Source organism: Brachyhypopomus gauderio, chromosome 17, assembly GCF_052324685.1.
Source record: "Brachyhypopomus gauderio isolate BG-103 chromosome 17, BGAUD_0.2, whole genome shotgun sequence".
Classification (NCBI taxonomy): Eukaryota; Metazoa; Chordata; class Actinopteri; order Gymnotiformes; family Hypopomidae; genus Brachyhypopomus; species Brachyhypopomus gauderio.
The window spans coordinates 11,952,564-11,973,044 of NC_135227.1; the positions used below are offsets into that span (position 1 = coordinate 11,952,564).

General features: G+C 40.8%; 1 protein-coding gene and 1 long non-coding RNA gene across 3 annotated transcripts; one reads left to right on the top strand and one right to left on the bottom strand.

Moving 5' to 3' along the window:
• The first annotated feature begins 6,455 nt into the window (after positions 1-6,455).
• g2e3 (G2/M-phase specific E3 ubiquitin protein ligase) lies at positions 6,456-20,455 on the top strand. Of its 2 annotated transcripts, none has more exons than XM_076978180.1 (17): positions 6,456-6,584; positions 7,282-7,385; positions 9,383-9,462; positions 9,965-13,446; positions 13,564-13,661; positions 13,790-13,891; positions 13,996-14,120; positions 14,547-14,709; positions 14,814-14,920; positions 15,008-15,124; positions 15,724-15,848; positions 15,995-16,103; positions 16,319-16,617; positions 17,462-17,643; positions 17,750-17,922; positions 18,133-18,344; positions 18,655-20,455. In XM_076978180.1, the coding sequence occupies exons 4-17, from the start codon at positions 13,392-13,394 to the stop codon at positions 18,900-18,902; spliced, it is 2,115 nt and encodes a 704-aa protein (XP_076834295.1). In that variant the 5' UTR covers positions 6,456-6,584; positions 7,282-7,385; positions 9,383-9,462; positions 9,965-13,391; the 3' UTR covers positions 18,903-20,455. The 2 variants fall into 2 exon arrangements, with proteins under 2 accessions (XP_076834295.1, XP_076834294.1); XM_076978179.1 differs by lacking the exon at positions 6,456-6,584 and having other exon boundaries at positions 9,965-10,319; positions 10,698-13,446.
• LOC143480466 (uncharacterized) lies at positions 17,145-18,898 on the bottom strand. Its single transcript, XR_013121831.1, has 3 exons — positions 18,634-18,898; positions 18,128-18,269; positions 17,145-17,961 (listed from the first exon to the last, which is right to left on the bottom strand). It is a non-coding gene; the product is annotated as an uncharacterized LOC143480466 (long non-coding RNA).
• Positions 20,456-20,481: the final 26 nt, after the last annotated feature.

Consider the following 20,481-nt stretch of genomic DNA (forward strand, 5'->3'; position numbering starts at 1 on the left):
TTCACTTATCATTCAATTTCCTACAAGGATCTGAGAAAAAAGGCAATTCATCATGTCTGTATTTGTTTTCCATCATCACAGGTACACCATTCTAATAATGTAATAATAAATAAGACACTTGATTACAAAGGAAGTAATTATTCAGATGATGGTACGTGCTGTTGTCTGGACAACCCCTGAGTTAGTAAATGCTGTCTAGTTTACAGTACCAGTCAAACGTTTGGACACACCTGATTGAATGTATGTTTTAATAGTAATAAAGGCATTTTAATCTGGATTAAGCTTAAATAGAATGGAGGAATTCAGCCTATATTGGAACTCATTTTCAAAATACACACAATTTTAGATACACCCTTAGCAAATAGTTTTCTATCAGCACTTCAGTTCCTCACCCTGCAAGTGCTCTACACATGTGAGAATGTCTTCAAGAATGATGGAAAAGAGTCACAGGGTCTGATTCATGAAGCTGAGTAAGAGAACACCAAGAGTGTGCAAAGCTTTTGTTTTGAAAATGTAGAAAATAATAAATATAAGCAGAGTGGGTGTGCCCAAACCTTTTACTGGTACTGTATCTTAACTACATATACTGTACTTGTCTGCTTTTTTCTATTTTCCCTTGAGGGACAGAGCTTTCCTGCTCCCCAGTGTTATCTTGGCTGCATTTTTTCTTCCTGTCAGAGTTTGCGTGCCGTTTTATGTTTTCATCGATGTCAAGACCTTGGGATAAAACATGAGTAGCATTGCACTAATTCTCCTTGCCATCCCCTGTGTCTTCCCATGGCTTCGTCCTCCAGTAACTGACATAGCTGCAGGACTATTTACTCTACACCTTATTTCTCCTTTATCTTTGGTGTCCCAAGATGTCAAAGGCTGTGAATTTAATATTGATTTCATAAAGTACTTTTACTGTAACATGTCAACTCGGATTAGGCTCAAGCCCTGCTCGGCTCGAGTGGGGAGCTGGCTTCGCACGCGATGTGGCCTCACCGAGTGGCTAACTGGAGCGAGCGCTTTTATTTATTAAAGCGACAGTGCTGTGGAAGCACTGGGCAGCATGCTGCTCTGAGTGATATGCCTGTATTGTGTACACAGCATCAGCCCACCGTGTATTACGCCCCGACTACAGAAGCAGATCGAGGGGCAGTTATCGTTTGCTGGTAGGTAAACAGACCATCAATTTATTGACTGCATTTGCCTAAACCCCAGTCAGGGAATGTGGGCAATGAATTGACATTCGCTGACCTTTCACCCACCCAAAACACATACACACACACACACACACACACACACACACACACACACACCTTTACTGCTAGGGGTTGGAGTGAGGTAAAACAGAAGAGGAATCTCCACACCACACACTCCCAATGTCAGCTCGGCGACGCCTGCTTGTTACCACACCGACCACATCAACACATTCTTATGATCCAACACAAACAGCATATCCCTGGGGCGAGCGCATGAACACATGCCAGGCAGACTCACAAAGCTGCTCTACTTTTTCCCTGACAATGGACAACATAATAGCTTTGTGCGAAACAAAATGAGCACACTATGGTTGAATGTTTGGTCTCGATTTTCACCCTTCTAATCTTCCGTTCCTCCCTGTTCCAGTTATTTTCACGCATCTGTAGTCCCTCTCACGCTTTGTGTTGAGTGTCCTTTAGATAGTAATCAAAGGTGTATTTACACAGGTTGTGAATGAGTCACAATGTGGCTGTTTTTCATAGTTGCTGTGTGCTTTCGTAGGGAGATGTCGATTGATTGGTGACCAGGTAAAGGCTTTTCAGCCTAATTATCATAGGAACTAGTTATCTTAAAAGTTATAACTTATTTTATATTTGTTGTTTTGCCATAAAATGTATTGATTTGCTACAATCGCCACTTTTAAAAACAAACAGTGTGCTTGAGTTGCAGACTAGTACCTAACCTAACTGCCTTTATGTATGCAGATATTCAAATGATGCCCAGGGAGAGAAATCAGATAAACAGAGCTGTTCCTAAACAGAGTGCTGTCCAGCCTAGCAAAGTGCATTGATCTGTGTGGATGACCCGGTGCAACTCTGTCTGCTACATTATTCAGTAGATATGGTAGATATACAGCACAGCTATTCCATGAACTTGCATTGCCCACAACAAAAACACATCAAGACGACCTCAAGACGTTATGATTCACCAGCTTTGTGTTACTGCTGAACCCATTTCTTGGATCTTACACAAATATCCTGAATATTCTGCGTGTTATAAATCAACTTCAGGTAACACCAGTAACAAATGTTTATTTGGGTTCAAACTATCATACAGGTACATTAAATCAGCTAGCTCAACAACCAGTCCAACTTTAGGTGTAGGTCATAAACAACACTGCATCTCGGTTGAGGAAGACGTTAGAAGATGACGGGAGCTGTGGGATAACTGTGGATCTTGGCTTTTATATCCGTCCTGATGCAGGCCATGCACCTTCCAAGAGTGCAGAATTAAATGGTGACAGACACTCTCATGTCAACAATGGATGTAGAAAGTATGTAAGAAATGAAAAAAGAGAGGCATCTTCATTCCCTCTGCCCTTGCTGTTTGTTCTCAGGAACATGTTGTGTTTTCAACAAGTACAGTTTGGAGATCTAGAAAAAGAGGTGAAAAACAAAATGGTTACGTGTGTGTGGGTGGAGTGTTGAATTATACTGCTCTTTGCTTACCCATACTTAATTATCAAATCAGTCAAACTGTTCATTGGACCATTATTGCGCCTACATTGCCCCCGTGGTAGGGGGCGAACGCTGTCTAATAGGGGGCTGGAAGTGGGGCGGTGGCTGATTAATCCAGGCAGGAATTCAAAGCAGAGGCATCAGAGGAGTAATTTTTGGCTGGTAAAGGCTTCCTTGCTCTTCCCATCATTAGCATGGAGCCCTGTGAATTAATCCACCCGTGGGACCCCCAGCACATGGAAGATGATCATTTTTACTGAAGTCATGTTGGAAGGCACTATAACATAAATTGAAGTCTTTAAGAGGTCATTAAGAGGTCTTGGAGTAAGCCTAGCCTATTATTGTGAGGCTTGGCTGAAGAACAAAACGTACCAAAATTAATGAGAAGTTGTACTATTTTCTCACAATGGGCATTACGACTGCTAGTAGTGATAAAACATTCATAACAATGGCTGTGAGGGTGATATTCTGGTGTGAAGCATCCCATTGGCCTCAAATACCTCAGTCATGAAAAATGTTACACTCCAACTATGGGTTCATTAGAACAAGACTTTTTTAGCCTAAATGTACCCTTAATTCAAAAATGCTAATGATAATGCAAATCTGGTATCATAATTTAACTAATTAATGTCCACTATCTGCCTTTTACATATGATTGCATTAGTATAATTTTGTGAAGTATTCCTTTTTGTTGCCTAGCTGACCTAATTGTGGCTTCACAAGTCTCAATACTTCATTAAAGCAACCAGGACAGCTTGGCAGGCATTCCCTTAGAAGACACGCCACTGAGTTGTTCCCTATGAAGCCACATTAGCCACAAAGCCTTTGCAGGTGAATTTAATCAACTGTTTCCATTTCCAACCTTTGACAGATGCTCTTAACAAGTGTGAATTACAGAAATGAACCCTGCGATGCAGTAAAGGTGTACATTTTTAGCGCTATGCATCTACGGTCCCTGGGCAGCTTGATGTTGCTAACACCTTGCTTGGAGGAACTACAGGAGCACACTACAGTACAATAATGCAGCAGAATTTGACTGCAGCAATGTGGCCTGCTGTATTCTTGCAGGATTGTGTGACTGTCCATCATTTGCTATTATAATGAGGACCTTGTTAAAATATTCTTTATTCCAATATGAATATAATTAGGGTTGACATGGAATCTTAAAACAATTGAGTTCTACTGTTTAAAGGGAAATTATAATAATTATGAGGTTCTGTTTATGCTGATTTACTGGTTTAAAGGGCAAACATTTGGAAAAAATGAAAGCTAGTACAGTAATAGACTAAGCATATGGCTCCTTATTATCCACAGCTGGATTATCATTAGAATGGGTTGTCAACCAAAGCCTAATGGAGCAACATTAATGCCATCACCACAGACCAACCCACCAACACCAGGTCTGGTGTCCTCCAGCCGAGCATGCACTGACTCCTCTAAAGGCAGGAGTCCACATATGCTGGTTTGCCAAGCTGAAGACACATACTGAACATACATGAGCTTTCAACAGAGGAGCCTGACTTGAAATATGAAATTTCAGTTGCGCTACTTTGCGAGCGTAAAGTATTTAGTCAGTTAATCCATTAATGATAAAGGCCAATTAGCTTTACAAAAACTAATAGAAAGATAAATTCATATTTTATGTAAATTGTAATTAATTCTAAAGAAAAAAAAACATTCTCCAATTTCAGAGACAAAGTGTCTTTTCTGTGAATGGAAGAAAATAAATTAAGTTTCTAGAGAGTTCTGAATGATTTGACCTAGACATGCTGAATGCACCAAACACCCAGATGAGCTGTGATTTGGAAATCTTCTCGTATTATGAAAAAGAGAAAACATCTTTGAGCAAATTACTCTAAAAGAGAAGAGATCTTTTGCTGTTGCCAATGGTTACCACCACCAGGACAAACACATACGTGTTGGGTTATTCTCTCCATTAGTTTCTAGGCAACATGTTTCTGGACCTTGTATTTTAACCTGTCACACTGATATTCTCAAAAGACAACAAACAAATAACCATTTCTGCTTCTTTGGGATGCTGTTCAAGGTTTTAAGTTTCAGTATTGTGGATATTAAACAGTTTAGTATATAATATGTTTTTAAAAGATCTTATCGTGATTAATGAACATATTACTCAGTGTAATAAGTCTCATTAGATTTATTTCCAAAATATCTCTTAGCTAAAATCCTGAAAAGGAGACAATAATGTGAGACCAGTACGAGGCTGTCAGAAATCAGCCTTCACTTAATTTGAGCACCATTCACTTGTGTTTGATTTAGCATTGCTCCTTTGCTGGAGGTCATTACTCAAACAAAGGTTTAACATCTTCAGGACAGACACAGCATCTTCAGAACAAACACAGCATCTTCAGGACAAACACAACATCTTCAGGGCTGACAGCATCTTAAGGACAGACACAGCATCTTCAGAACAAACACAGCATCTTCAGGACAAACACAACATCTTCAGGGCTGACAGCATCTTCAGGACAGACACAGCATCTTCAGGAGGCCCCATAGTGAATAGGTCTGCAAGAGCTCAGAGAGCTTGACCTGGTTTGGATTTTTAAAAATAATTCCAAACAATCTAAGGATAAGTATACCCTTAAATACAAATAAATTGCATAACATAATAATAATAATATACTGTACTGGATTCTACATTCTGATCCCATGTCTGTTAAAGATGTTTGTGAGGATTCAAATTGATGTTACATAATGTCTTTCAACATAATACAGTCATGTACGATGCTCCCATGTTCTGAAGGGCTCAGTGGTGGCATTTAAATAAATTACTATTTATTTTATATTACCAGACTGGATCCCTTCAGAAGATGCAACACAGACACAGAGTAATTGCAGATGAAGACTCATGCACTGTCTGTAAATATATGTTGCATGTAATAAGCTTATCATTGCACCGTCAGTTTGACATCTATATTCATACTTTTGCTAGGAAGGTTGTTTTTGCTTCTATGCAGTGGATACTTCTAATGCTTAGTCTTGATGTAACTTGCCTATATCTAACTAAATTATAAAAGCACACTTGTACTTGCAATCCCTGCTGCTGGAATTAGTTCCATCATTAGCTACATGAGCTAAATGTCTTGCCAAATGTAAATTAAAGATGAAATTAGTGAGTAGGGACCATTGCTCAGTAAGTATTTCACTCCTTTTCCTTTGGGGAATGTGCAGGTGCTAACATGGGCATCTAATTGACTAGCAGAGCCAATTAAAAATGGAGGTGGGTGAATGGTTTCTCTTCATTTTCTGTCTTGCAGTGTAGATGATTCACTGATACAGCCGCAAAAATGCAAAATAGAATATCCAGCTGTTGCTGAAGTATTCCCCTCAACCCACCTGGCCCCGCCCCAGAGCAAATCATACTACGCTGGGCAGTAATGTCTCACCTAGATGAATTTCAATCATTCTCCATCTTGCATTCCAACATTATGTTGTTACAATTCAGAACTGCAGTAGACCATCTCTCTGCCGCCGATCCATTAGCAAAGCCCTCATTCTCTCTCCCTTAATTCTACCTCCACCATCCAATCAGCTGCCAAGCACCCCCACCCCCCAAACACCATCACCACCACCAATCACGACACAGCCCTTCTTCCTGTCAGAGGCAGTTGCTATGAAACGGCATTATTTTTTCCCATCGCCCATCATAATTCATTTACTCTCAGAATACAAATATGTGGACAATTAACCCCCTTTGTTTGCATAATAAATTTGTATATTTAATAGGAGCATTTCCAGTGCACACAGCAAGCTGGGGGAAACACAAAGCCGTGCTGCATTGTGTCGGCCGGAACGCCCCATCCACGGCAATCATTCCCCGATACCTGATTTCAGCAGAGAACCAGGAAAGGGACGGTAAATTACCCCTAGCTTTGTGCACTACTTTAATTACAGCCTTCAAGACAAGAGAAGGGCTCCATTGATGTGCAGATGAGGGTGGACCGCTGGATGGGTGTTGAGCTGAAAGAACCCATGTTTTGGTGATTCGCTGTCAAAAGAACAGCTGGGTTGCCATTTTTCTCTCAAATTAGATTTCAGCAAAGCAATGCAATATGAGGCATTCAGCAAGGGCGAAAATCTCAAAAGTTATTTCTTTTTCTTTCGTTCTGTCTTTTTTAACTGACTTACAAGAGCAACAGGAAAGAGTCAATCTGGAGTTGTGTTAATTAGCCAGAGAGGAGTGAGGAAGCAAACATAATCATTCGTTCTGAGTTCAAAGGTTGAATTGAGACGCTCTTAGACACGATCCATTTTCAACTCTTTTCAGGTTCTGTATAATACACAGTAATTCTGTATCATTCCCGAATAAACCATTTCCATTTAATAATATATCCTAATCATTTTTCAACATTGAAAATGAAACAACTAACATCTGAATGAATAAATAAATAAAATATAGAATTAAAGAATAAGAGTAAGTAATGGCAGTTACAATTCCTGCAGCAGATGTGATTGATACAAAAAGCAGATGCTGAAATATACAACCTTAGTCCAGTGATGATGCAGAATAGGCGCCTAATGCAGACAGTGTTCTCTTTCTGTTTGTTTTCAGTGTGCTGTTTAACGGTCGTCTGTGGGGAAACACACAGGTCACTGTAGCCATGCCTGAAACGGAGAAAGACTCCACCCTGTAGTGAACCCTTTGACCTGAGAGTGGTGAGAAAGAGCAACACACGAGCACACACGCGAGAGCGCACACATGCAAGCACACACGCGCATGCAGATTTGTCATTAGGGACCTCACCACCCTGTCATACACGGATCTTTATTACCTGCTGATTTTTCATCCCTGGATGGTAGTGCAGGGTTATGTGACTTCATAATAATATCAGATATGGTTTATTATATCTGTTTTAGTGATCAACACGCACTATATTCAGCAACAATTGGTCTTAATCATCTTCTCTCACTTGCCTGTACGTCTCTTGTCTTGGGTACATTAATCAGCTTTTATGGCTGTGCTGTGGCCAAGTGCAATCAACATTTTAACTCTTAATCTTTGCCAACATCTCCAAATGAGAGTTTATTTGTCTTGAAATTAAAATGCCCTACAAAGGGAATAATCAGAAAGTTTCTAAAGTCAATGATATAACATGCTGAAATATGTTGCCTACATATTTTACACTTAAAACAGTTTGGGAGAGAAGAAAAATACAGTTACAATGACACAATAGAAGCCTCCTCTCTGGGCACCTCCCTTTTCGGCTCCTGGCCCTTGTCTTTTAACATTTCTGATTAGCGGCCACATTCTATCACTCCACAGACAACTCAATTTTCATTTTGGGGGGAGTCGACGGGACGGGTGACAGCACAGGGCACAGCGAAGACCCCAGCGGGCCGGCTGCCCAAGCCGATAATTAGACTCCGCCGAACTGCCGGGGTCAAAGAGGCAGAATTATTTGGCTTGTGTAGACAGCAATTTCCCTGAGCCACATGAGATGAGCTATCGCAAGCTGTTGCACATGTGCACGGGGGAAGCCTCGCGACTAGAGTCGGAGTCGATCCTGTATTCCCTACAGAAATTCGAATATTGAAAGCAACAACGAACTGGGGAAACGGTGCATTTAATTTGACTCCTTCCAAGGGAGCGGCCTGCCTTGCCTGTCATTTTCCAGCACTAGTTCACAGCTCTCACACAGCCTGATAATCACGCGGGGATTTATTACGCATGTAGCTTTTTTTCCCCCACCTCACTCCCGCTTTCCTTTCTGAAGACATAGCTGTGCACTGGGGTTGATGGTCACGTCGCCTTCACTTAGGCTATCATAAGTGGCAGAATTTAATGATGAGGTTGCTGTCCCCTGTGCATGCTCTCGCACTCCACTCCGAACAAAAGGTGCCGTTTTTCTAAACGAGGCAGAGGCGGAGTGCTAGCTGAAGTGCATTAGAGCTCCTTGGAAAAGTGCTGGATCCTGCATGGTTTCAGGGCATTGGACTGCCTGATTCCTTCATATGGTGTGCTGGGTGTTCAAAGGTAGTGCCAGAGTTCTAAATGGCCCTCTTTCCACCTTGACTGTGAAATCTGCAGGCAGAGAAATGGTCTCCGTGGTAAAGTTGGTTTTTATTTTTTTGCTTTTACAATCCACTGTTCCTACCACTGTCTGAGCTGGGACCCCAAGGGGCCAGTAGTATTCTAACCCTAACCCTATCCCTCAGAAAAGGATTTTTAAATGGCAGAATTCTGTCAAAAATTCTGTCTTAATCTGTATCTAGAAAATGTCAAATACTACAGTCAGGCCTGTAATGGTAATTGAATGTCAAGATTAGTAGCATAAACCTTTTACTTGACCTAAAATGAACTAAAGTGCTCATGGTCTATACCTGTATCAACTAGTGCTCATGGTCTATACCTGTATCAACTAGTGCTCATAGTCTATACCTGTATCAACTAAAGTGTTCATGGTCTATACCTGTATCAACTAGTGCTCATGTTCTATACCTGTATCAACTAAAGTGTTCATGGTCTATGCCTATATCAACTAGTGCTCATGGTCTATACCTGTATCAACTAGTGCTCATGGTCTAGACCTGTATCAACTAGTGCTCATGGTCTATACCTGTATCAACTAGTGCTCATGGTCTATGCCTGTATCAACTAAATTGTGCATAGTCTGTACCTATAAACTAGGATGTTTGTATTCTCTATACACTAGGGGCAAAATGAGACGTACACAAGACACTCCTACATAATTCTCCTTGAATTACTCATTGGGCCTTTGTATTCCAGCTCAAGGTAAGTTACAATATGTCACATCAGTCTGTTAAAATGGATGTCAGCATTTCACCTGGTGCTTGAATCCTTTAGTTGTAAAGACACAATGAAATGAGCAAAGTTGAAGAAGTTGCAGCAAATTTTTCCCATTTTCAAAAAATGTGTTTTTTTGGTGAGGTGCTGGATGCAAACAGGGGGACAGCTGTGTAATTATACTATTTTTACTGCCAGCAGCTCAGTGTGCATGAGGGGAATTAGCATCACACCTGTGCATAATTGGCTAAATTAGCTTGCATAATGCCAGCTCGGAGAGGCATTGGCCGCCAGAAGGGGAGGGAGTGGAGTGTGGAGAATCGCAGGAGTTGTTTGGACTCCCTCTGGAATTTCAGTCTGGGGAAGAAAATGCGGCCTGTAATCTTATAGCTCAGGCCAGGAGTGCATTCAAGGACCCCCCCTCACAAGTGTTGTCAAACAATAGGCAGGTTGAGACATTGATCTCGTTCTCCTGGATCTGTTTGAACAGGAAAAGGAAGCAAACAACCCAGCACTTATTTGCGTTAATCCGCTCCGCTACGTCCCTGAGCTGTGCGGCCTTTGAAACAACTGACGGAGAGACACCTTGAGAATAGCAATTCTGCTGCTTCACTGGATGAGTTGTGTGAAGACATACGGGAACTGCCAAAGTGCACGTCGATTCAACACTATTTAATAATACTACTCTGAGCCCGATGGCTCCCTTAGCTCTCTGTCTAAACCAAGATTCATACATTATGTTGAAAAAAGTAATCTAAGAGGAGTCATGAATCCTGTGCAAAAGTGTTTATATATAAAAAAACCTGCAGCAGCAATAGTGGAGCTGAGACCCACTGATGGTGCAGGTAAGCCCCAATGTAACACGCCTTATCTGGAGTATCTAGAGTAATCTAGATTATCATGAGAGTAGAGTATCATGTTCCTGAAGACCTGTATTAACAAAGTGATGTACATTAGAATATATAGATTGGGCCCAATTCTGACTAGCTCATAATCAGGATCAGGTTTATGGACCAGGTCCATAATCAGGGATGCAGATTTGTATGTACAGTATTATCCACTGTCTTATCTATAGACACACACACACATATGTGGAATGCATTGATTGTAATATCAGTAAAATCCAGTTTCTTCTTATCTAGCTATTAGAACAGGCTTTGTGCTTTCCTTATTAAGAAATGTGATGGAATGATTTTATATTTTCATTTATTCCTTCTCTCCAGATTGATTCTCGAAGCACGCTCTCCCATCTCCAATGTTGCTTGTCTGGGCGACAAACGTTATCATGGAAGAGGAAAAGCTTTTGAATTTTTCATGAGACAGTTTGGCATTATACATGCAATTTGTAAAATATGCCATTTCACTATAAAGGACATGGGCAGTATGACTACCTTAAGTAGCGTACCCATAGCAGAGCTTCAGTAGGTCATGTGAGTGTCGTTCACCCATGGCCAACTATGCAGAGAAACAGTGTTGGTCTTTACCACCACAAAAATGCATGGGGCCCCAGAGATCATGGCGCCCCCTGCTGACCACAAGTGGTTGCCTGAAAAAATGGGTGGGGGGGATCCGACGATACGCATTCTTTCTTTCACTGTTTTACACCAAAGTGATACCACAACACAGGACTTTTGAGCACAACCATGAAATGTGTGTATCCCAGTGGCATCTAAAAAAAAAGAAAATTAAGGAAATTAGGTAAATTCTGACTGAAATAAGAAGATAGGTAAAGATTGAACAAGGTGGGTAAATATTGCCTTATGCTATATAAAATGAAGATGTCTTTGATTATAGTCTACACTGTGTAAAAATTTGCATTGCAAGATTATTCAGTCAGCTGGCAGTACACATGAAATCTCAACAGTCACGCTCAACTGTCCACTAGAAAGAGCCTAAAGGTATACAACATTTTCCCCTCAGTCAGGCACTGAATTGCAAAAGATGTCAATGAGGATTCATTCCTGTGATCACAAAGATTAGATTTGTGTTGATACTCTTATTAATGAACAGGCTTTAACGTCTTACATTTATTTTACAGCTTTTTGAGACTCGATCACTTTACAAATAATGTTCAGGGGGGAAAATGTCAGAGACTCAGAGATAGCAGAAATATCAGCTGTACAAACTACTTATGCTTAAGAAGTAGTCTTTTGCATCTAATTGCATTATGTTAAACTAAATCGCATCATTTTGCACTGCATCACATTGTGCATTACATTACATTACAGATGTGTATTGCATTGACCTCAGTGTTGGACATGCACATCCCTTATATGTAATAAATTAATGGATTAACCTGGTGTCTTTTGGCTATTACAAATAGCCAAAGGTACCATCTAAACACTAATAGGCACTAGTAATATTCACCAATACAGCTACAGCAACTAATGATGAAGGTTTTTCTCATTTTATTGCCAAGGGACCTTACTTGCTCATTCTTTCACAAATTCTTACTACATTAGCTGTACTTCAGTAAGAAACTGCTAAGTGTCATTCATTATGAAAAACATTCTTCAAGTCAATCAATTTTGTTAAAGTAAATTAATGTTGAAGAAAATACTTTTGTCAGAATTTCTTCAAGGTAATTACACAACATCAAAAAAAGATTTTTAAAAAGATGTTTAGTGTTTAGTTGTACGACATTTTTGATGAAGGTGGTAGCAGTGCACCCCCAAGTGGCAAATATTGCTATTACAATCTCCAGATGGCTTCATTTGAACGCTCATTAAATTTAGAAAATCCTACCATTAGGAAATTCCTTAAAACTTTTTTAGATTAGCTTACTTGATAGATGCTTGGTTAAAAAAAACTTGGTCCCTGAGTAAGTTTAAACAGAAAAACTATCATTTTCAGGATAAGGCTCCCTAATGTAGATGCTGAGAGTTATCAAGCAACAACACATTTACCACTATCTATTGTTTTCTGCTTATTTTGGAGTTTATAAGGTTCTGTGCTTAACAATTACTTTAATAATTTTGTATAAATAACATGACCCACCTAGACCAACTAATTACAAATACAATCCTTCATACAATAAAACAAAGTTTAATAACAGCGTAATACCATCATCCTTAAACTCCCAGGAAACCTCCCACAAAAATATATCTTGAAACCAACTTTAGAAAGTAAACTAAGATGAGCCTTTGTGAGATTTTTTTTAATGTTCTCATGAAACCAAGTATGTTCTTTGAATACACATTTACTCTATTACCATCTTAAATTAAGATATATTGTTATAAATTAAAACAATCTCTGTATCTTTTTTATGTAGGTCTAAGATTCGAACTCGACACGTTATCTAATACAAAACAGGCATGATCCGGAACCGGATGTTGCGCACTATGACCTTGGTGGTTTTGAACGCTTTTGGTTTGAATTTAACCAACCAAAATTATAGTAGGAGGCTTTTCGTCAGACGAGGGAATTTCGAAAATTCACAGTGGATCTATGTGCTGATAAAAGAGAAGTCGCCATATCGAAATCAAATGGGACTGTGTACACTAATTCTACGGAATGAAAAATAATTTGTTGGACTTTCCGTGTCTGAAGACGGCTGGTCGGCATACGTGACCGTGTGTTTGTAGTTAATGGAGACACTCGGCGGTCGAGTCGCTTGAGTCGCACACACCGCGTTATTGTCGGAGGTTTAAACCTCCAGCGCTACAGACACCCTTTATACGGCTAGAGAAATGCAGCTAGATAACCTTTTACCTGCCTAACGTGAAACTGCGTCTAGGACAAAGATGTTTCAGACTGCTCTTGTGTCTCGTTTAGTTCAGTTTTGATGTAGTCTAGCTGAATAAGTAAGTAGATCACTAACGTAACGCTCGGGTACACCAACGATACACAACTATCTGATCATTTAACGATACACAACTATCTGATCATTTAACGATACACAACTATCGGATCATTTAATGATGAAAAAGACCAAGAGTCCCGTGGAGAGGCAGGAAGGAGTTCTCAATGAAAGTACGTTTACTAGCGACCTCTCAGGGATCCCTATTACGATCATGTGGAAATAAAAGTACCTTACTTTTAAAATGCTGTATTCGTAACATGATGTGTGTGTGTTTGTGTTGTTTGTAGTCTGTAAACTCTGTAAGCGACGTGACAACTGCCCAGACAAATATGGAGAGAAGATTACACTCCCGGAGCACAATATCACTGTGCATTATTTCTGTTTGGTAGGGAATAACGACTTTTTTGGCTTCTGGGATAATGATCTATAATGATGTTATAATGATCTATAATTTATAAACTCTGCAATAAAGGTGGTCCAATAACTAGTCATCTAATAGGCGTGATGTTGCAGTTGATGTCCAGTGGGATATTCCAGAGAGGAGAGGACCATGAGGGCATTCATGGCTTTCTTGTGGACGACATCAGAAAGGAGGTCCGCAGATCTACTAGACTGGTAAATAAGTCGTTTCTCGCAACGAAGGTCTGATATCTCGTTCTGTGTTGTGTTTTGGGTTTTCAAAGGCTTTGTAGCTAATGTAATTTCCACATTTTATGCAGCGGTGTATGAGATGTAAAAAGTCCGGTGCGTCAGTCGGATGCTCCATCAAAAGCTGTAGACAGATGGTTCACCTGCCGTGTGGAATTGAGGAGGAGTTTATTTTCCAGTTCACTGATTTATTTCCGTAAGTGGGTTTATTTAACTTTAATAATAAAGTGTTTAAAGAATAAAGTGTTTAAGCTGTATTCCATTTTCTTTACACACTGTGAATTTGTGGGTTAAGACATGCTGCTATTGAGTTTAGACTAGCTATGCCACCTCTCCTAAAGGCGGAAGAAGAAAAATTGAGTATGTCTGTATGGGCATAGAGTACCACTGTTCAATCAATCATTATAAATGTGTGATGTCGTGTTGCATAGTTTCATTAAGTATATTCAAGGGAGGCGCTATGTTGCTCATTTTCAAAACACCTTGTTATAGAACCTGATTCCTAGCCAAGATTTAAAGAATAACTACAAAACACGCGCCTTAACTATGAGATAGCATAATACCTGTTATATCCTCATATATGTCCACATAATGAAGTTCTAATGTGAATATTTTCAAATAGGTCTTTTTGTAAGAAGCACTGTCCCACTCAGACCTGCTCTACAAGCCCCTCTCTGCCCCTCTCCTGCTCCATCTGTCTGGAGCCCATGGAGCCCGTCCTGTCCTACTCTGTGCTCAAGTGCCCCGCTTGTCTTGGAAGCTGGTTTCATAGAGACTGCGTCCAGGTAATACCACCGCAAGCTTAGGATACTTACATTTACACGCTGCTCTGCTGCGGTTACAGAAGATTGCTTTGCTGCAATTTGCAATTCCATTTTTCTTTTTCCAGCATCAGGCACACAGTGCTGCCATGTTTTTCTTCAAATGTACACTATGCAACAACAAGGACCAGTTTCAACAAGAAATGCTCCGGATGGGAATACACATACCGGAAAGGTATATAGTTTTACTTCTACAACTGCCTGAGCTTCACATCAGACACAAACATTCTTTCCTGATATAGAGGTCATGTGTGTCTTTTAGAGATGCATCCTGGGAGTTGGAGGAAAATGCCTACGGGGAGCTGTTGCATGTCTACCAGCACTGTGATGCTGTGAAATGTTTCAGTCACAACGGTCGCAGTTACAGCGCACAATCAGGGTAAACATTTCTTTGTGTCATAACAATAGCATGCTTCTTGATGACCCCAAAATGTATTTCATTGTTTTATTTAACTAAAGCCTGGATCTGGGATATAAAAATGCCTGTAAATATGCATGAAATCTTAGCTTCTCTTTTGAACAAGTTCCTTGAACCTACGCTCATCAGCTGCTTTACTTTGTACTTTTATACATCTTGTAGGTGTCTACATTTACAAACAAATCCCACCTGTTCACAAGCACAATTTGTCCAGACGTTGTTCTTCAGGAATCCAATGTAGGGTGGAATTATTCTGGGTGTGTTAAGCTAGTCCAGGTTCATCATGAAGGGTTCTTACACATCTGTGCTACTGGAGAGATGAGTGCAGTCAGCAACCATAACTGTCTTGTATTAAGAAAGTGGCATAGCTGCTGCTTGGCTAATCATGTATGACAACAAATGTGTACTAAACCCTATCAGCACAAGAAGAAACCCAAACCATGTCAATTAAATAAATGTTTAGCGTGAATGACCACATACCACATTTGTCATGCAAACATTTTTTTCCCAACAGGGCTTTAAAATAATCATTGATGTTAAAGGTCTCTGTGATCTAATAGGGTTTTTGAGATCGTTCGGTGTAAGTTTTGCGGATCCAGTGGGACCCACCGTAAATGTTCCTCCCTCAGCCTTTATGAGAGCAACTGGAGTTGTGTTGATTGCAAATCTACCATTGAAGGAACAGGTACGCTCAACATTCCCACCTGCCTTTGCCCTGTCAAAACAGTTGTTAAAGATGCCACATTTTCCCTTTAATGAAAAATGAATGCAATGGGTTTTAAGTTGAAAGTTTTGCTCCTTTATCTTCCCATTTTCCCTGGCTGGTGACAGTGTCCACGTTGCCAAACCATGTTAAATCACCACTGGCAGAGAGGCAGGAGAAGAAGAGACTGATTAAAAGATGTCTGTCCAATCTTCACTCATCACTAATCTCTAAAAGGTACCTTTGCAAGTGTTGTGATGGAGTGGTGATGAACTGTGACACAGCCGGGTTTTATTTGTTTGTTTTTACCCCTCATCAAAACATTTGTGAACATGATCTACAGTCTGAAGTCAGCCACTAATGTGTGTGTGTTCTAAGTACATGAGTGAGAAACTGTAGTGTTGAGAGAAATGAACACATGTCACAGATGTCTGCTTTGCTCGTTGGTCCAGGCGCTGTGCGGATGCCGGTCCTGCAGACGTCCTAATTGGTCTGGCCGCTCAGCTGTCGACGCAGCAGACTACGGCGGTGGTGGTGACGGACGGCCAGGCGGTGGAGGCAGCGCTGAGGGCCCTGCGTCAGAGCGACTTCAGCCCGTGCAGGACCCTGTCTGTGAGCTTCTCTCGAGACAAGGAGACCCACGCGGTGGTCAGCCAGCGCCGCTTCTTCCGCCTCCTCCTGAACGAAGTGCAGAGTTCGAGCGTGTTTACTGGGCCTGATGGGGCTAAAAACCTCTCTCTGAACTCACAAGGTAGGAGGGTTTGCCCACACTACACACAAGTGATGTGATTTGTCCAGTACTCACTCACACCGTAGAGATAGAGGAGACCAGGGATGGTTTTAACAAAGCGTGGTTGTAAGGGCATCACTTTTACCACTGAGGGATGTGAGAACTATATGATCAGTTTCGTATATGACCACTTCCTTCCTGACATTGCATGTGAAATTTCATAGCAGTGTGAAGAACTAGGGGCAGAACTAGCAGTATTTAATGTGATGCAGGATGCTGTGTGGACTTACTGGACTGATATAGATTTGTGGGGTAGATGTGGATGACTCCACATAAGGCGTATGGAGCATCAGACAGGCGCAGATTAACATGTTCGACTTGATCAGAAAACGTTTTTCAGTTCCATCTTGGCATAAAATAATACCAGCTTTCCATTATAGCTAGTGAACTGATAAAAATTACATTCGTTTTTCATGGAACATTGGCTACTGTAATTGCAAATTTTGAACAGATGTGGTTAAATTATAAGAAAATATAATCATTATAAATGCCACCAAAGATTATGCACTGACTGTAATTTCATCTCATTAACTTCGTTTACTTATAGCTTTGAACGTGTGACCTTATTTGGGCACTCCCAAGTTAAGGACTGCTTTATTTACCTGGCTAATTCAACTGCAAGCCTCTAATTCACTTTCACAGTGTATTCCTGTACTCTGTATTTTAGCTGTGTATGATGCAGGCCTTTGAGCTCCTTGTATTGCCTGTGTTGCATGTCTCCAGACATGACGATCTTCATGTGTGAGTGATGCAGTAACTCAGTCAGCACGGTCAGTGTGGTTAATGCCAGTGCTCCTGTGTGCAGCCCTGAGGGATGATCTGTATTTCGATATCGGAAGCCTGTTGGCTCTTTCTCTGGTGCACGGCGGACCTCCACCCACCTTCTTCTCCTCTGCGCTCTACCACAGCCTGTTCCATTACCCAGCTGACTACAATTTCACTGCAGCAGACCTGGGCGATGACGCTTTGATAGACAGAGTTAAATCGGTATGGTGCTTAAAAAAAAAATTAAGTTTAATTTTTTTATGTATTTTTGGTGTTTTGTGATGGGATTTTTTGGCCTGTGCAGTTCCATTTGACCACTCTGTTTCAGATAGAGGAATCAAGCTCTTTGCAGGAGTTGAAGGAAAACATGTGGTCTGCAGCAGAGTATCTGCAAGCAGCAGGCTGCTGGCGAGAGGTCACCAAACTCTCAGATAAACACCTGCTCCTGGAGGACATTCTGAACTTCTACCTGATTATACGAATGCAGCTGCCTCTTCAAAGGTTGGTTTCCCACACGTTAACGATGACACTTTGAACCTGCTGAATGTGAGTGAGTGACATACAAGCAAGCGTCAGTGTAGTATGAATTTTACATTCGTTTGTGAATATTACAATAGTGGATCATACAATATGGTTTAAATTATACCAGATATATTTTTTTACTATGAGTGATAATTGAACTCTGCTTTTTACTTTGTTTGCCTACTTTAGATTTCGTGAGGGTCTCAGGACGCTGGGTGTGTTTGAGCAAGTGCAGGCGTGTGCGGGGGGCTTCTCCAGGGTTTTCTGTGGCCCAGTGGAAAGAATGACTGCAGAGTCCATCTTTTCACTTTTCACCGTGTGGTTTTCTGAAGAGGAGGAACACAAAGCAAAGGAAGACATGACACTGGCCTTCTGGAAGCAGTATCTCCATGAATGTGAAGGTAGCATTTACTGTTTTTCTTCACTTGAGTGAATCATATCAGGCAGTTCAATACTAAATATGATCTGTTGTTTAACTGATACATTATTGTGAAATTATTGTAAGTAGAGCTCATCACAGCCATGTACAGCAGATATAGTACAGTAAATAGTACACAGCGATGTTGCTGTGTTTCCTGGCCCGAGGTGCAAGGAAAAGTAGGGTCAGTAGAGGAGCATTCCAGTCACAACAAACATTTAACACAACTGTTACATAACATGGCAGTAAGACATTACAGAAAACACTCTCACCCCCTTTTCCTTCTGTTACAGACGGGCGGTGTGCGGCATCTCTAGAAGACATCCTTGTGTTTGCCACCGCTGCTGATGTAGTCCCTGCCATTGGTTTCAATCCTCCACCCTCATTATCCTTCCTGAGCCCACTGGACCCCTCCTGTGCCTTTCCCCAAAGCCAGCCCGAAGCCAACCATCTCGTTCTGCCCGTGCTCCCGTGCTACGAGCTCTTCAAGAAGCATTTGGAGTATGCCGTGTGCCAGCTGGCTGTCATGCAGGCTGTTTGAACAGTTTGGGGGGGGTTTTATGGGTCGGTGCAGAGATGAACAGTATTTATTTATGGGTCAGTGTTGAGATGCATTGCTTCACTTGGACTTCTGTAATGGTGCTAAATATCTAACTGTTGAAACGAACGGTTTAATCTGTAATACTTATCTGTGATAAATTGTTAGGAATATAAAACACTGCCCGCCAGGCAGCATGTATTTTCACTAAGCAGAACACCAGTCAGCATTACACCAACAGAGAGGAGCGTTCTTTTTTGTTTGCCCATATATTCATCTTTATGTGGACAATTCTGAAAATAATCTCTGATCTCTGGTACACTTAATTTTTTTTTATATTACTGACAGTTTGGTATTACATAAACAACTATGCTCATTCTACCTCATGTAATGGTGCTGAGGTAAGGTGGATGGGACATTTAAAGTCGTCATTGCTATACAATTTTTTCTTTTTTGAAAAGTAAATCACTGCTTTTTGTTTACTCGAACATCGATTTGCAGACACGAACTACAATGTTTTTTTCTGCAAACCTAGCTATATACCTTGTTTGCTGAATGCCTGAGAATGACACCACGCTCAGAGGCAGTTATGTGGTGTAAGGGACCGTACAGATGGACCGACTGCCTGCTGGGTGCTCGGGCCCGTGATGGACTCCGTCCCGGCTGATGTATATGATGGGTGTCTTTAACTTTTCGTCCTTTCATCTCCCACTCGTGCGGATGCCGCTGTATACTTGCTATAGTAATTCGTATTAAAAGTAACAGCTTTCCTCTAACAAAATATTACAAAATCTCTTTACTAGTAGATTAAATCAAGTTCGTATATTATGTATGGCGTTTAAGTTCATATATTACGTGGCCGGTTCTCCAGCCATTTTCAGTTACATTAATAAATAAAAATTACTTTTAAACGTGCTTCAGACTGGCACTTATCACAGTGCCCCCAACCCGAACCAAGAGAATGATGTAGCCTACTTATTTCCAGACTTAAATGTTTACGTTTTGTTTGGGAATAAATGGACAACGGAAGTGATTGTAATGAATACAAAGCAGCTATCACTCAGGTTTTTACATGTCCACCCAACATCTTCGGCACATGTCACTTTGAAGGTCACCGTCTTACAGGAGACACTAACGTATGTGTGTTCATGCAGTCGGACAGTAGGGAGTGTTAACGGTCCTGTCGTGCGGTGGTAATGGTTTATATGTAGGCCTTTGTTTATGTATGCAGAGAATTTTGACGTTCAAAATTTCTTCCTTTTTTTGTGAATGGCTTAAATTTATGCTTTTTAAGTCTTGTTTCATATTAAATGGCGTGATTTTGTAGGGGTTTTAAGGTCAGTCTTACGCTAAAGAGATGTTTTCTACCTGTAGCATTCCGTCTTTTTTTCTGCCGGGGTGGGGGGTGTCAAGCTAATTGATTCTGTATTCTTTCAGGAGCTTTTAATAATCTCCAGCGTTCATTTGTTTAGCGGTTTCTTTAAAGATTGTTCGAAAGCATGCATAAAATATCTCATATGTGTGCCATTTATTTATTAAAGACTTACATTCTGTACTTGATGTCTCAGTGCATTTGTAATGA

Coding starts and splice junctions, on each gene's coding strand:
- g2e3 (XM_076978180.1), top strand. CDS start 13,392: ATGATGAAAAAGACCAAGAGTCCCGTGGAGAGGCAGGAAGGAGTTCTC. Junction 14,710..14,813: donor TTCATAGAGACTGCGTCCAG/GTAATACCACCG, acceptor TTCTTTTTCCAG/CATCAGGCACACAGTGCTGC. Junction 17,923..18,132: donor ATGCAGCTGCCTCTTCAAAG/GTTGGTTTCCCA, acceptor TGCCTACTTTAG/ATTTCGTGAGGGTCTCAGGA.